The 14981-nt window shown below is 43.9% G+C and overlaps 1 protein-coding gene and 1 pseudogene across 1 annotated transcript; one reads left to right on the top strand and one right to left on the bottom strand.

Annotated features, from left to right (window-relative positions):
* LOC139382530 (extracellular calcium-sensing receptor-like) overlaps nt 1-13679 on the bottom strand; it is a 45965-nt pseudogene extending 32286 nt beyond the window's left edge.
* Nucleotides 382-5889, top strand: LOC139382542 (extracellular calcium-sensing receptor-like). Its single transcript, XM_071126643.1, has 8 exons — nt 382-447; nt 1603-1706; nt 2071-2365; nt 2894-3183; nt 3415-3695; nt 3835-4043; nt 4413-4758; nt 4973-5889. Exons 1-8 carry the CDS (start codon nt 397-399, stop codon nt 5887-5889), a joined length of 2493 nt encoding a protein of 830 aa, XP_070982744.1. The 5' UTR covers nt 382-396.
* Nucleotides 13680-14981: the final 1302 nt, after the last annotated feature.

Here is a 14981-nt window from a genome sequence, read left to right as displayed (position 1 = left end):
CGTCATACCGCTCAGGAAGAAGATGCGTTCTGTCTCCTAGAGATTAGCGTACTTTGGTGCGAAAAGTGCAAATCAAACCCAGAACAACAGCAAAGGACCTTGTGAATATACTGGAGGAAACAGGTCTGAAAGTATATCTGTTTCCACAGTAAAACGAGACCTATACCGAAATAACCTGAAAGGCCGCTCAGCAAGGAAGAAGCCACTGCTCCAAAATCAACATAAAATGCCAGACTACGGATTGCAACTGCACATGGGGACAAAGATTGTGACTATCGTTATGTTTGGAGGAAAAAGGGGGAGTCTTGCATTCGTGAAGCACGGGGGTACAGCATCATGTTGTGGGGTTGCTTTGCTGCAGGAGAGACTGGTGCACTTCACAAAATAGATGGCATCATGAGGAGAAAAAATTATGTGGATATATTGAAGCAACATCTCAAGACATCAGTCAGGAAGTTAAAGCTTGGTCGCAAATGGGTCTTCCAAATGGACAGTGACACCAAGCATACTTCCAAAGTTGTGGCTAAATTGGCCTAAGGACAAAAAATCAAGGTTTTGTAGTGGCCAGCTCTGTCAGGAGGAATGGGCCAAAATTCACCCAACTTATTGTGGGAAGCTTGTGGAAGGCTACCCAAAATGTTTGACCCAAATTAAACAATTTAAAGACAATGCTACCAAATACTAATTGAGTGTTTGTAAACGTCTGACCCACTGGGAATGTGATGAAAGAAATAAAACCTGAAAAAAATCATTTTCTCTACTATTATTCGGCCGTATCACATTCTCAAAATAAAGTGGTGATCCTAAATGACCTAAGACAGGGAATTAAATGTCAGGAATTTTGAAAAACTGTTTTTAAATAGATTTGGCTAAGGCAAATGTAAAATTCCGACTTCAACTGAAAGGCAACGTGCCAAGAGGACTAGACTGTATGGGAAATATAAGAGAGGAAGCTTACCAAGAGGACTAGACTGTAGAATAAATCCTGTGTACTGCCAGTGTGCCAAGAGGACTAACTGCAGAGGATTAACTGTATAGAGCCAGCATACCAAGAAGACAAGACTGTTGGGTAAATACTGTGTAGATACAGCTTGCCCAGAGGTCTAGACTGTAGAGGAAATATAAGAGAGGCTCATGGTTATTGTGTGTCTACTGTATGTTTATGTCTATCTAAACCATTACAGTCAACATAGTTCTGATACTGGTGCATACACTCTCTATAGCTGAAAGAAACAGGACCTGACTGGGTGAGCAGAGCAGCCTCTAGCCCCTCCCTCCATGGCATGGCCAAACCCACAGTGTGGCCCCCAGAGGAATCCCCACCGAGGTACGGTGGGTATTTAACCCAGAGAAGAGAGGTATCCTGACATATATGGGTCTGTGTGGCGCTGTATTTCTCCATACCTTCTACACATCAGGGGAATGAGGCTCTCTCCGGCTCCTGCTCTGGATCCAAGTCTGGCTGGTAGTCTGGTTCTACTACATCTAGCTGTGGTGGCGGTTGGGCTTGCCTTACTCTCAACTGCCTCTGTCTCTGCCTCTGGGCTGGATTCTGTCAGATGCAGGCTCCAAGGCACCCCTCGTCCTCCGGCGTTCTCCCAGGATGGGGACTTTGTCATCGGGGGTGTTTTCTCCATTCATTACTATATGCACTCTGTGGATCACAGCTACACCAGCCTGCCTGAGCCCCTGCAGTGCACAGGGAGGTCAGTGAGCGCAAGAGGGAGCAGGGGACAGGACTGTGGCTGTGTGGGTAGACAGATAAATTGTGTTTTAAAGACAGAGAAGCAGCGTGTTTAAAGACAGAGATACAGTATATTTAAAGACAGATCTACAGTGTTTAAAGAGTGTATTTGTGTCTCAGAGAGTAGGTAAAGTCTACTGTTACAAAGGATCACATTTTCAAATGCAGGCTAACCTACAGTGTCCTCAATTACAGACAACAAAAGTATAGACATATAGACAGTATGGAAAATGATACTAGATATTAGGCTGTTTGCCATGGTAACATTCTATAGTCTAGTTCATCATTCATCAGGAGGTGCTCACTGACCCATCATCTATTTACAGTATGGATTCCCGTGAGTTGCGCTTCTCACGCGCCATGATCTTCGCAGTTGAGGAGATAAACAACAGTTCCTACCTTCTACCGGGTATCATGCTTGGTTATCAAGTGCACGACTCCTGCAACTTGGTCCCTATGGCCGTGAAAGTGGCCTTCCAGCTGGCTAACGGCCTGGACCCCATGTTTGATACCGGAGAACAGTGCTCAGGGTCGGCTACAGTGACAGCTATCGTTGGCGAGTCTGCCTCCACGCCTACAATCAGCATGTTGCGCATTATTGGCCCTTTCGGCATTCCTCAGGTAAACTTCTATGGAAAGAAATCATTCAGCCTCTTTTATTTTACTGTATTTATATTGTATATTCTCCTATCTTTCAGGAATGAGTTAAACTTTTAATTTACTGTATTCCTACTGTTTAACCTCCTCTCTTTCAGGAATATACATTTCTGTGTGAAATTTTGAGGAGAAAGGCATTTGAACATAGACTGAGGACTATGAGTCTGGAGAACATCTAGAGGCATTAAAACATGGTCTGAGGACTATCTTTCATATGCTAGGTTGTTATGGGAAACCAGGGATTGGTGTCACCGTTTTGTGTATCCTTTTCATTCTGGCCTAATGAAAAACAATAGATTGGCTTATTATTATTAATATCTCGCCTCCCTAAAATGTTTTATATTTCACCTTTATTTAACCAGGTACTGGCCAAGATAAAGCCTACATCAAACTACACAGCTAAATAAAATAGCAGGAAGTAGCTAATACATTAGAGTTGTGAGGCCAACATGATGTTCTTTCTCATGTTTTCGACTGTCTGTTTTTTCCAAGGTGAGCCACTCTTCCACCTGTGCGTGTCTGAGTGATAAGAAACAGTATCCAACCTTCTTCAGAACCATCCCCAGTGATCAGTTCCAGGCTGCCGCTCTGGCCCACCTCATCAGGCACTTCGGCTGGACCTGGATTGGGGCGGTCCGTTCCGACTCTGACTACGGTAATAACGGGATGGCTGCTTTCCTGCAAGCAGCACAAGAGGAGGGTATCTGTGTGGAGTATTCTGAAGCCTTCTCCCTTACCAACCCACTCAGCAGAGTGCAACGGGTGGCCGACGTGATCCGCAGGTGATCCATGATTACTTGTGAACTTTTCATTCATACAAGTCCAAGACTAGATTTACAAAATATATTATTGTTGGTATATTCTCCCATTTCCAAAGCTGATCTGTGAGACCAACATGATTTGCATATCTTAAACATGTCATAAGTGTTGATTAATACTAATGTTCATGTTCACTTCACTGAGACATTTCAATGAATGACAAACATGAACAGCATATTAATCATGTTCCCCAGCTCCACAGCCCGGGTGGTGGTTGCATTTGTATCCTCTTGGGACATGAGAATCCTGCTGAGGGAGATGGAACGCCTGCCCTCTCCACCCCGCCAGTGGATCGGGAGCGAGTCCTGGGTCACTGAACCAGAGATGCTGCGCTTCGGCCTGTGTGCAGGGGCCATCGGAATTGGCATCCAACGCTCTGTCATCCCCGGTCTCAGGGACTTCCTCCTGGACCTCTCCCCACAGAAGGTGTCCAACTCTCCCCTGCTCACAGAGTTCTGGGAAGCAGCCTTTGGCTGTAGGCTGGGTATAGGTATCTATCTATTTGTCCGTCCGTCCGTCGTCCATCCGTCTGTCTGTCTGTCTGTCTCTCTGTCTCTCTGTCTCTCTGTCTCTATCTCTCTCTTTCTGTCTATCTGTAGGGACCTCATCTACAGGTGTTGGGGTTGAGGAGAAGATGTGTGATGGCAGTGAGGATATACAGCAGCTAAAGACCCCCTACACAGATACATCCCAGCTGCGTGTCACTAACATGGTGTATAAAGCTGTTTATGCCATAGCACACGCCATCCACAGCATCGTTTGTGAAGAGAGAGAAAACTCCACTGTGAACTGTGACAAAAACCTTAATGTGAAGCCAACACGGGTGAATGACAAGTCTGTAGTATAATTTCCTGATAAATATGTTTATTTATACAACATGTATGAAGGCCTAGGAGTTGTCAATATACTTTCCAACTTCTTCTGAAGTAACACATCTGATAAATATGATTCAAATTAATGTTCTGTTTCTCTCTCTCCCTCTCTCCATCTCTCTTCCCTTCTCTCCTTATCTCTCTTTCCATATTTCTTCCCCTTTCTCCATCTCTCATCTCTCTATTCCCCTCTCTCCATCTATCTCTCCATCTCTCATCCTCTCACTCATCTATCTCTTCCCTTATTTCCATTTCTCTTCATCACTCTCCTTCTCTCTCGTCCCATCTCTCTCTCTTTCCCTTGCCCTTCCAAACCCTAGGTCCTGGAGAGATTGAGGAGGGTGAACTTCTCTCGTAACGGGTACAAGGTGTCGTTCGATGCCAACGGGGACCCAGTGGCCACCTATGAGCTGGTCAACTGGCAGATAGGAGAGAGTGGGAAGATGGAGTTTGTGACAGTGGGGCATTATGATGCGTCCCTGCCTCTTGACCAGAGGCTTGACATCGAGAGGGAAATCACCTGGGTAAAGAACAGTACACAAGTACCTGTGTCAGTGTGCAGTGAGAGCTGTCCCCCAGGCACTCGTAAGGCTATACAGAAAGGAAAGCCTGTATGCTGTTATGACTGTATCCAATGTGCAGAGGGAGAGATCAGTGATAACACAGGTAGGACGATAGGAATAGTGGTTTATTCATATTACCAGCACTACAAAGGTAGTGTCTGTCAATCATGTTCCTGTTCTTATTATCTCATGTAATCTGCACATTAATTCAACATTCTTTATTGTAAACTCACAAAGTGCAGCATTGTATTTGTAAATAAATAAAACCTGAATCTATTATTATTAACATTTGATGTCTGTTGTTTTGTCCTGGTCAGATTCTTCAGACTGTCTGATCTGTCCCGAAGAGTACTGGCCCAATGCTGAGAGAGACCGCTGTATCCTTAAGCCTGTGGAGTTCCTGTCCTTCCACGAGGTCCTCGGAATCATCCTGACCGCCTGCTCTGTGGGCGGGGCTCTACTGGCCATCGCCACGGCAGCTGTCTTCTACCACCACCGTAATTCTGCCATTGTCAGGGCCAACAACTCTGAGCTGAGCTTCCTGCTGCTCTTCTCCTTGGCGCTGTGTTTTTTGTGTTCTCTTACTTTCATTGGCCGGCCCTCTGAATGGTCCTGTATGCTGCGTCACACAGCGTTTGGGATCACCTTCGTCCTCTGCATCTCTTGTGTTCTGGGGAAAACAATAGTGGTGTTGATGGCCTTCAGGGCTACACTTCCAGCCAGTAATGTCATGAAATGGTTTGGTCCTCAACAGCAGAGATTGACTGTAGTGTCATTCACGTTTGTCCAGGCTTTGATATGCACTCTGTGGTTGGTCCTGTCCCCTCCCTTCCCCATTAAAAACCTCACTACCTACAAGGAAAAGATCATTTTAGAGTGTGATGTGGGTTCAGCTATTGGTTTCTGGGCTGTTTTGGGCTATATAGGACTCCTGTCTCTCTTGTGCTTTGTGCTGGCTTTTCTGGCTCGGAAGCTGCCGGATAACTTCAATGAGGCCAAATTCATCACCTTCAGCATGCTCATATTCTGTGCAGTCTGGATCACCTTTATCCCAGCTTATTTTAGCTCTCCTGGGAAGTTGACTGTAGCTGTGGAGATCTTTGCCATCATCACCTCTAGCTTTGGGTTGTTCTTTCTGTTATTTGTTCCTAAATGCTTTATTATTCTGTTCAGGCCGGAGAAGAACACCAAGAAACACCTTATGGAGAAGGCATCCAATGATAAACGTTATTAAGGAATGATTGAGGTTAAAAAACATTGTAACGTTCAGTTATATGGTTTATTATACAGTTAGGGAGGACTACTCTGACAGAGATGAACAACAATTTAGCAGATAATCATTGGTAACATTGTAACATTGTAGGAACGTGACACAGGTTCACTTTAGATATTCCAATGTTATGAGAGATTGTTCAAATCTAGAGTGTTAAAATCTGATTTTACCTGCTAAATGATGTGATTAGCAGTAGCCTACAGAGTGGAACAACTTCCATGTTGTTTGGAGAAAATCTTTATTCCTGAATGAATTGATATAACATTGAAGTGCATGTGTTCAATTGATATTGTAGTTCATCAATTTATGTATAATAATATAATAAACATTTTCATACACAGTTGAAGTCGGAAGTTTACATACACTTAGTTTATAGTCATTGCAACTCGTTTTGTAGTCATGTAGTCACGTTCCGTTGTTCGTTTATTTGATTTATTGTTTTTGGTTTAATTTTCACTTTGGAATAAATATGTGGAACTCAATATCAGCTGCGCCTTGGTCCCGTTCTTACGACAACCGTGACAAGTACGCAGTAAAAACACCATGGGCCAACGCATGCGTCGTACCGCTCAGGAGGAATATGCATTCTGTCTCCTAGAGATTAACGTACTTTGGTGCGAAAAGTGCAAATCAATCACAGAACAACAGCAAAGGACCTTGTGAAGATGCTGGAGGAAACAGGTACGAAAGTATTTATATCCACAGTAAAACAAGTCTTATATCGACATAACCTGAAAGGCCGCTCAGCAAGGAAGAAGCCACTGCTCCAAAACCACCATAACAATGCCAGACTACTGTTTGCAACTGCACATGGGGACAAAGTGACCATCGTTATGTTTGGAGGAAAAGGGGGAGTCTTGCAAGCCAAAGAACACTATCCCCACCGTGAAGCCCGGGGTGGCAGCATCATGTTGTGGGGTTGCTTTGCTGCAGGAGGGACTGGTGCACTTCACAAAATAGATGGCATCATGAGGAGATAAAATTATGTGGATATATTGAAGCAACATCTCAAGACATCAGTTAGGAAGTTAAAGCTTGGATGCTAATGGGTCTTCCAAATGTACAGTGACCCCAAGCATACTTCCAAAGTTGTGACAAAAATGGCCTAAAGACAACAAAGTCAAGGTATTGGAGTGGCCATCACAAAGCCCTGACCTCAATGCAATAGAACATATGCGGGCAGAACTGAAAAAGCATGTGCCAGCGAGGAGGCCGACAAACCTGACTCAGTTACACCAGCTCTGTCAGGAGGAATGGGCTACAATTCACCCAACTTATTGTGGGAAGCTTGTGGAAGGCTACCCAAAATTGTGGACCCAAGTTAAACAATTTAAAGGCAATGCTACCAAATTCTAATTGAGTGTATGTAAACTTCTGAGCCACTGAGAATTTGCTGAAAGAAATTAAAGCTGAAATAAATAATTGTATCTACTATTATTCTGACTTTTCACATTCTTAAAATTAAGTGGTGATCCTAACTGACCTAAGACAGGGGATTTTTACTTGGATTAAAAGTCAGGAATTTTGAAAAACTGAGTTTAAATGTATTTGGCAAAGGTGAATGTAAACTTCTGACTTCAACTGTAAGTGAGGCAACGTGCCAAGAGGACTAGACTGTAGGGGAAATATAAGAGAGGAAGCTTACCAAGAGGACTAGACTATAGCAGAAATACTGTGAAGAGCTAAGGTGCCTAGAGGACTAGACTGTTGGGTAAATACTGTGCAGTGCCAGCGTGCCAAGAGCACTAGACAGTGCAAGAAATATAAGAGAGGCTCATGGTTATTGTGTCTAATGTATGTTTATCTAAACCATTACAGTCAGTTCTGATGCTGGTGCATACACTCTCTATAGCTGAAAAAAGCAGGACCTAACTGAGTGAGCAGATCAGCCTCTAGCCCCTCCCTCCTTGGCATGTCATTACCCACAGTGTGGCCCCCAGAGGAATACCCACAGAGGTACAGTAGGTATTTAACCCAGAGAAGAGAGGTATCCTGACCTATGTGGTTCTGTGTGGTGCTGTATTTCTCCATACCTTCTACACATCAGGGGAATGAGGCTCTCTCCGGCTCCTGCTCTGGATCCAAGTCTGGTTGGTAGTCTGGTTCTGCTACATATAGCTGTTTTTGCTGCTGGGCTTGCCTTGCTCTCATCTGCCTCTGCCTCTGGGCTGGAGTCTGTCAGATGCAGGCTCCAAGGCACCCCTCGTCCTCCGGCGTTCTCCCAGGACGGGGACTTTGTCATCGGGGGTGTTTTCTCCATCCACAACTACATGCACACTGTGGAACACAGCTACACCAGCCTGCCTGAGCCCCTGCAGTGCACAGGGAGGTCAGTGAGCGCAAGAGGGAGCAGGGGACAGGACTGTGGCTGTGTGGGGAGACAGATAAATTGTGTTTTAAAGACACGGAGACACACTGTTTAGAGACAGATAAACAGTGTGTTTAATGACAGGTAAACAGTGTTTTAAAGCCAGATAAACCGTGTTTAAAGACAGATAAACAGTGTTTGTGTCTGAGAGAGTAGATAAAGCCTACTGTTACAAAGTGTCACATTTTCAAATGCAGGCAATACAACAATGTCCTCAATTACAGTTATCAAATGTGAAGGCAAGTAGACAGTGTGGAAAATAAGGCTAGATTTTAAGATGTTTGCCCTCATTTAACCATATAATCTATAGGCTAGTTTACCATTTAGTCAAGTGGTCCTCACTCACCTATCTTCTATTTACAGTTTGGATTCCCGTGAGTTGCGCTTCTCGCGCGCCATGGTCTTCGCAGTTGAGGAGATAAACAACAGTTCAGACCTTCTACCAGGTGTCACACTCGGTTATCAAGTGCACGACTCGTGCACCACGGTCCCCATGGCCATGAATGTGGCCTTCCAGCTGGCTAACGGCCTGGATCCCATGTTTGATACCGGAGAAGAGTGCTCGGGGTCGCCTACAGTGACAGCTATCGTGGGCGAGTCTGGCTCCACGCCAACCATCAGCATGTTGCGCATCATCGGACCTTTTGGAATTCCTCAGGTAAACTACTGTGGAAAGAAATCATTTAGCATATTTTAAATTTACTGTATTCCTACTTTATATTCTCCTCTCCTTCAGGAAGGAGTTAAACTTTTAACATACTGTATTCCTACTGTATATTCGCCTCTCTTTCAGGAATATACATTTCTGTGTGAAATTTTGAGGAGAAAGGCATTTGAACATATACTGAGAACTATGAGTCTGGAGAACATCTAGAGGCATTAAAACATGGTCTGAGGACAATCTTTCATAGGCTAGGTTGTTATGGGAGACCAGTTGTTATGGGACACCTTTTACTCATGTTTTTCACAACACCAGTATGTCTTATAATACTATTATCAATATGAATAGAACAACTAAGATAGAAACGGGTAGAAATGTGTATCCTTTTCAATCTGGCCCAATGAAAAACAATACATTATTAATGTCTCCCTAACCTCATACCACACAGCTAAACAAAAAAAGTAGGAAGTAACCAATACCTGAGACTCGTTTGGCCGACATGATGTTCTTTCTCATGTTTTCGACTGTCTGTTTTTACCAAGGTGAGCCACTTTTCCACCTGTGCGTGTCTGAGTGATAAGAAACAGTATCCAACCTTCTTCAGAACCATCCCCAGTGATCAGTTCCAGGCTGCCGCTCTGGCCCACCTCATCAGGCACTTCGGCTGGACCTGGATTGGGGCGGTCCGTTCCGACTCTGACTACGGTAATTACGGGATGGCTGCTTTCCTACAGGCAGCACAAGAGGAAGGTATCTGTGTGGAGTATTCTGAAGCCTTCTCCCGTACCAACCCACTCAGCAGAGTGCAAAGGTTGGCTGACGTGATCCGCAGGTGATCCATGACTACTTCTGAACTTTTCATTCACACAAATGCAAGACCATATTTATAAAAAAAATACTATTCTCATTAATTTCTCTCTTTTCCAAAAGCTGATTTTATTTTAACTAGGCAAGTCAGTTCAGAACAAATTCCTATTTTCACGGTCTAGGAACATTGGGTTAACTGCCTGTTCAGGGGCAGAACGACAGAATTGTACCTTGTCAGCTCAGGGGTTTGAACTTGCAACTTTCCAGTTACTAGTCCAACGCTCTAACCACTAGGCTACCCTGACACCCTGTGAGACCAACATGATTTGCATATCTTAATTACGTCAAAAGTGTTGATTAATACTAATGTTCATGTTCACTTCACTGAGACATTCCAGTGAATGACAATCATGACCAGCATAATAAGCATATGATATAATCATGTTCCCCAGCTCCACAGCCCGGGTGGTGGTTGCATTTGTATCCTCTTGGGACATGAAAATCCTGTTGAGGGAAATGGAACGCCTGCCCTCTCCGCCCCGCCAGTGGATTGGGAGCGAGTCCTGGGTCACTGACCCAGATATGCTGCGTTTCGGTCTGTGTGCCGGGGCCATTGGATTTGGCATCCAACGCTCTGTCATCCCCGGTCTTAGGGACTTCCTCCTGGACCTCTCCCCACAGAAGGTGTCCAACTCTCCCACGCTCACTGAGTTCTGGGAGGGAGCCTTTGGCTGTCGGCTGGAGACAGGTATCTATGTATCTATCTATCTATCCATCCATCCATGCATCCATCAGTCTATCTATCTATTTACATGTCTGTCTGTCTGTCTGTCTGTCTGTCTGTCTGTCTGTAGGGACCTCTACAGGTGTTGGGGTTGAAGAGAAGGTGTGTGATGGCAGTGAGGATATACAGCAGCTACAGGCCCCCTACACAGATACATCCCAGCTGCGTGTCACTAACATGGTGTATAAAGCTGTTTATGCCATAGCACACGCCATCCACAGCATCGTTTGTGAAGAGAGAGAAAACTCCACTGTGAACTGTGACAAAAACCTTAATGTGAAGCCAACACAGGTGAATGACAAGTCTGTAGTATAATTTCCTGATAAATATGTTTATATAGACTACATGTATGAAGGCCGTAGAGTTCTCATTATACTTTACAACTTCTTCTGAAGTAACACATCTGATAAATTTGAGTTGAATTTATGTTCTGTTTCTCTCTCCATCTATCTTCCCTTTTCTCAATTTCTCTCTTTCCATCTTTCTTCCCCTTTCTCATCTCTCTCTTCCCCTCTCTCCATCTATCGCTCCATCTCTCTTCCCCTCACTCATCTCTCTCTTCCCTTATCTCCATCTCCCTACACCTCTCTCCTTCTCTCACATCCCTTCTCTCTCTCTCCCTTGACCTTCCAACCCCCAGGTCCTGGAGAGATTGAGGAGGGTGAACTTCTCTCGTAACGGGTACCAGGTGTCTTTCGATGCCAACGGGGACCCAGTGGCCACCTATGAGCTGGTCAACTGGCAGAGACGGGAGAGTGGGAAGATGGAGTTGGTGACAGTGGGGCTCTATGATGGGTCCCTGCCTCCTGACCAGAGGCTTGACATCGAGAGGGAAATCACCTGGGTAAAGAACAGTTCACAAGTACCTGTGTCAGTGTGCAGTGAGAGCTGTCCCCCAGGCACTCGTAAGGCTGTACAGAAAGGAAAGCCTGTATGCTGTTATGACTGTATCCAATGTGCAGAGGGAGAGATCAGTAATAACACAGGTAGGACTATAGGAACAGTTGTGTAGTAATTTCTATCACGGTTTACTAAGTAGTGGTTTATTCATATTAACAGCACAACAAAGGCATAGTAGTGAATCTATTATTATTAACATTTGATGTCTGTCACATTGTCCTGGTCAGATTCTTCAGACTGTCTGATCTGTCCCGAGGAGTACTGGCCCAACGCTGAGAGAGACCGCTGTGTCCTTAAGCCTGTGGAGTTCCTGTCCTTCCACGAGGTCCTCGGAATCATCCTGACCGCCTGCTCTGTGGGCGGGGCTTGTCTGGCCATCGCCACGGCAACTGTCTTCTACCGCCATAGAACATCGGCCATCGTCAGGGCCAACAACTCTGAGCTGAGCTTCCTGCTGCTCTTCTCCTTGGCTCTGTGTTTTCTGTGTTCTCTTACTTTCATTGGCCAGCCCTCTGAGTGGTCCTGTATGCTGCGTCACACAGCATTTGGGATCACCTTCGTCCTCTGCATCTCTTGTGTTCTGGGGAAAACAATAGTGGTGTTGATGGCCTTCAGGGCTACACTTCCAGCCAGTAATGTCATGAAATGGTTTGGTCCTCCACAGCAGAGATTGACTGTAGTGTCCTTCACGTTTGTCCAGGCTTTGATATGCACTCTGTGGTTGGTCCTGTCCCCTCCCTTCCCCATTAAAAACCTCACTACCTACAAGGAAAAGATCATTCTAGAGTGTGATGTGGGTTCAGCTATTGGTTTCTGGGCTGTGTTGGGCTATATCGGACTCCTGTCTCTCTTGTGCTTTGTGCTGGCTTTTCTGGCTCGGAAGCTGCCTGATAACTTCAACGAGGCCAAATTCATCACCTTCAGCATGCTCATATTCTGTGCAGTCTGGATCACCTTTATCCCAGCTTATGTCAGCTCTCCTGGGAAGTTGACTGTAGCTGTGGAGATCTTTGCCATCATCACCTCTAGCTTTGGGTTGTTCTTTCTATTATTTGTTCCTAAATGCTTTATTATTCTGTTCCGGCCGGAGAAGAACACCAAGAAACACCTTATGGAGAAGACATCCAATGATATACGTTATTAAGAAATGATTGAGTGGAAAAAACATTGTAACGTTCAGTTATATGGTTTATCATACAGTTAGGTAGGACTACTCTGACAGAGATTACCAACAATTTAACAGGTAATCATTAGTGACATTGTAACTAGTAACATGACACAGGTTCACTTTAGATATTCCAATGTTATGAGAGATTGGTGAAATCTAGATTGTTAAAATGATATTACTAATGCCCTCGATAATAGACAGTACTGTGCTGCATTTTAAATAGTTATTGGAGCAGTTGTATTTTTTAATTGCTTGTAACTGTTTCAGGAAAGACAAGTTCTTGTGCTGTTAGTAGAATAACCTACGGTAAATTAAATCTCTTGCTGTATGTTTATTGTGTTATCTGTGATAGTTTTGTTTGTCTTGTTTTAATCATTGTACATAAGCTGTATGTGTAAACATGTATACCCAGGGCCCAGCTGTAACAGAGACCTTGGTCTCAGACTGTGTTCCTTGTTGAAATAAAGTGATAATATATATATATATATTTAAAAATCTAATTTGACCTGCTAAATGATGTGATTAGCAGTAGCCTACAGAGTGGAACCACTTCCATGTTGTTGGAGAAAAGCTTTATTCCTTATTGAATTGATATAACATTGAAGTGCATGTGTTCAATTGATATTGTAATGCATCATATTATGTATTATAATAATATAATAAACATTTTCATACACAGTTGAAGTCGCAGTTTTTCATACAATTAGGTTGGAGTCATTACAACTCATTTTTCAACAACTCCACACATTTCTTGTTAACAAATGATAGTTTTGGCAAGTCTATTAGGACATCTGCTTTGTGCATGACACAAGTAATATTTCCAACAATTGTTTACAGATTGTTTATTTCACTTATAATTCACTGTTTCTTACTTCCAGTGGGTGAGACGTTTACATATACTAAGTTGACTGTGCCTTTAAACAGTTTGGAAAATTCTAGATAAATATGTCATGGCTTTAGAAGCTTCTGATAGGCTAATTGACATTATTTAAGTCAATTGGAGGTGTACCTGTGGATGTATTTAAAGGCCTACCTTCAAACTCAGTGCCTCCTTGCTTTACATGATGGGAAAATCAAATGAAATCGGCCAAGACCTCAGAAGTAAACTTGTAGACCTCCACAAGTCTGGTTCATCCTTGGGAGCAATTTCCAAATGCCTGAAGGTACCACGTTCATCTGTACAAACAATAGGTTGCAAGTATAAACACCATGGGACCACGCAGGCATCATACCACTCAGGAAGAAGACGCATTCTGTCTCCTAGAGACTAGCGTACTTTGGTGCGAAAAGTGCAAATCAATCACAGAACAACAGCAAAGGACCTTGTGAAGATGCTGGAGGAAACAGGTACGAAAGTATCTGTGTCCACAGTAAAAAGAGTCCTATATCGACATAACCTGAAAGGCCACTCAGCAAGGAAGAAGCCACTGCTCCAAAATCGCCTTAACAATGCCAGACTACGGTTTGCAACTGCATATGGGGACAAAGATCGTGACTATCGTTATGTTTGGAGGAAAAAGTGGGAGGCTTGCAAGCTGAAGTCACCATCCCATCCGTAATGCACGGGGTGGCAGCATCATGTTGTTAGGTTGCTTTGCTGCAGGAGGGACTAGTGAACTTCACAAAATAGATGGCATCATGAGGAGAAAAAATTATGTGGATATATTGAAGCAACATCTCAAAACATCAGTAAGGAAGTTAAAGCTTGGTCGAATATGGATCTTCCAAATGAACAGTGACCCCAAGCATAATTCCAAAGATGTGGCAAAAATGGCCTAAGGACAACAAAGTCAAGGTATTGGAGTGGCCATCACATAGCCCAGACTTCAATGCAATAGAACATTTGTGGGCAGAACTGGAAAAGCGTGTGCGAGCCAGGAGGCCGACTAACCTGACTCAGTTTCACCAGCTCTGCCAGGAGGAATGGGCCAAAATTCACCCAACTTATTGTGGGAAGCTTGTGGAAGGCTACCCAAAGCGTTCGACCCAAGATAAACAATTTAAAGGCAATGATACCAAATATTAATTGAGTGTATGTAAACTTCTGACCCACTGGGATTGTGATGAAAGAAATAAAAGCTTTTCACATTCTTAAAATAAAGTGGTGATCCTAACTGACCTAAAACAGGGAATTTTAACTTGGATTAAAAGTCAGGAATTTTGAAAAACAGAGTTTAAATGGATTTGGCTAAGGTGAATGTAGACTTCTGACTTCAACTGTGAGGCAACGTGCCAAGAGGACTAGACTTAAGGGGAAATACTCTGTAGAGCCAGACTGCCATTAGGATTACAATTGTGACATTCTGTGTAGAGTCAGCGTGACAAGAGGACTAGACAGTAAGGGAAATATAAGAGAGGCTCATGG

Source organism: Oncorhynchus clarkii, chromosome 24, assembly GCF_045791955.1.
Source record: "Oncorhynchus clarkii lewisi isolate Uvic-CL-2024 chromosome 24, UVic_Ocla_1.0, whole genome shotgun sequence".
Taxonomy (NCBI): Eukaryota; Metazoa; Chordata; class Actinopteri; order Salmoniformes; family Salmonidae; genus Oncorhynchus; species Oncorhynchus clarkii.
This window is presented reverse-complemented; position numbering and strand designations above follow the sequence as displayed.

Excerpts from the sequence above, each read along its gene's own strand:
- LOC139382542 (XM_071126643.1), top strand. The coding sequence starts at position 397 with ATGAGGAGAAAAAATTATGTGGATATATTGAAGCAACATCTCAAGACA. Across the intron at positions 1,707-2,070 it reads CCCCTGCAGTGCACAGGGAG|TATGGATTCCCGTGAGTTGC; the intron begins GTCAGTGAGCGC and ends ATCTATTTACAG. Across the intron at positions 4,044-4,412 it reads TTAATGTGAAGCCAACACGG|GTCCTGGAGAGATTGAGGAG; the intron begins GTGAATGACAAG and ends TCCAAACCCTAG.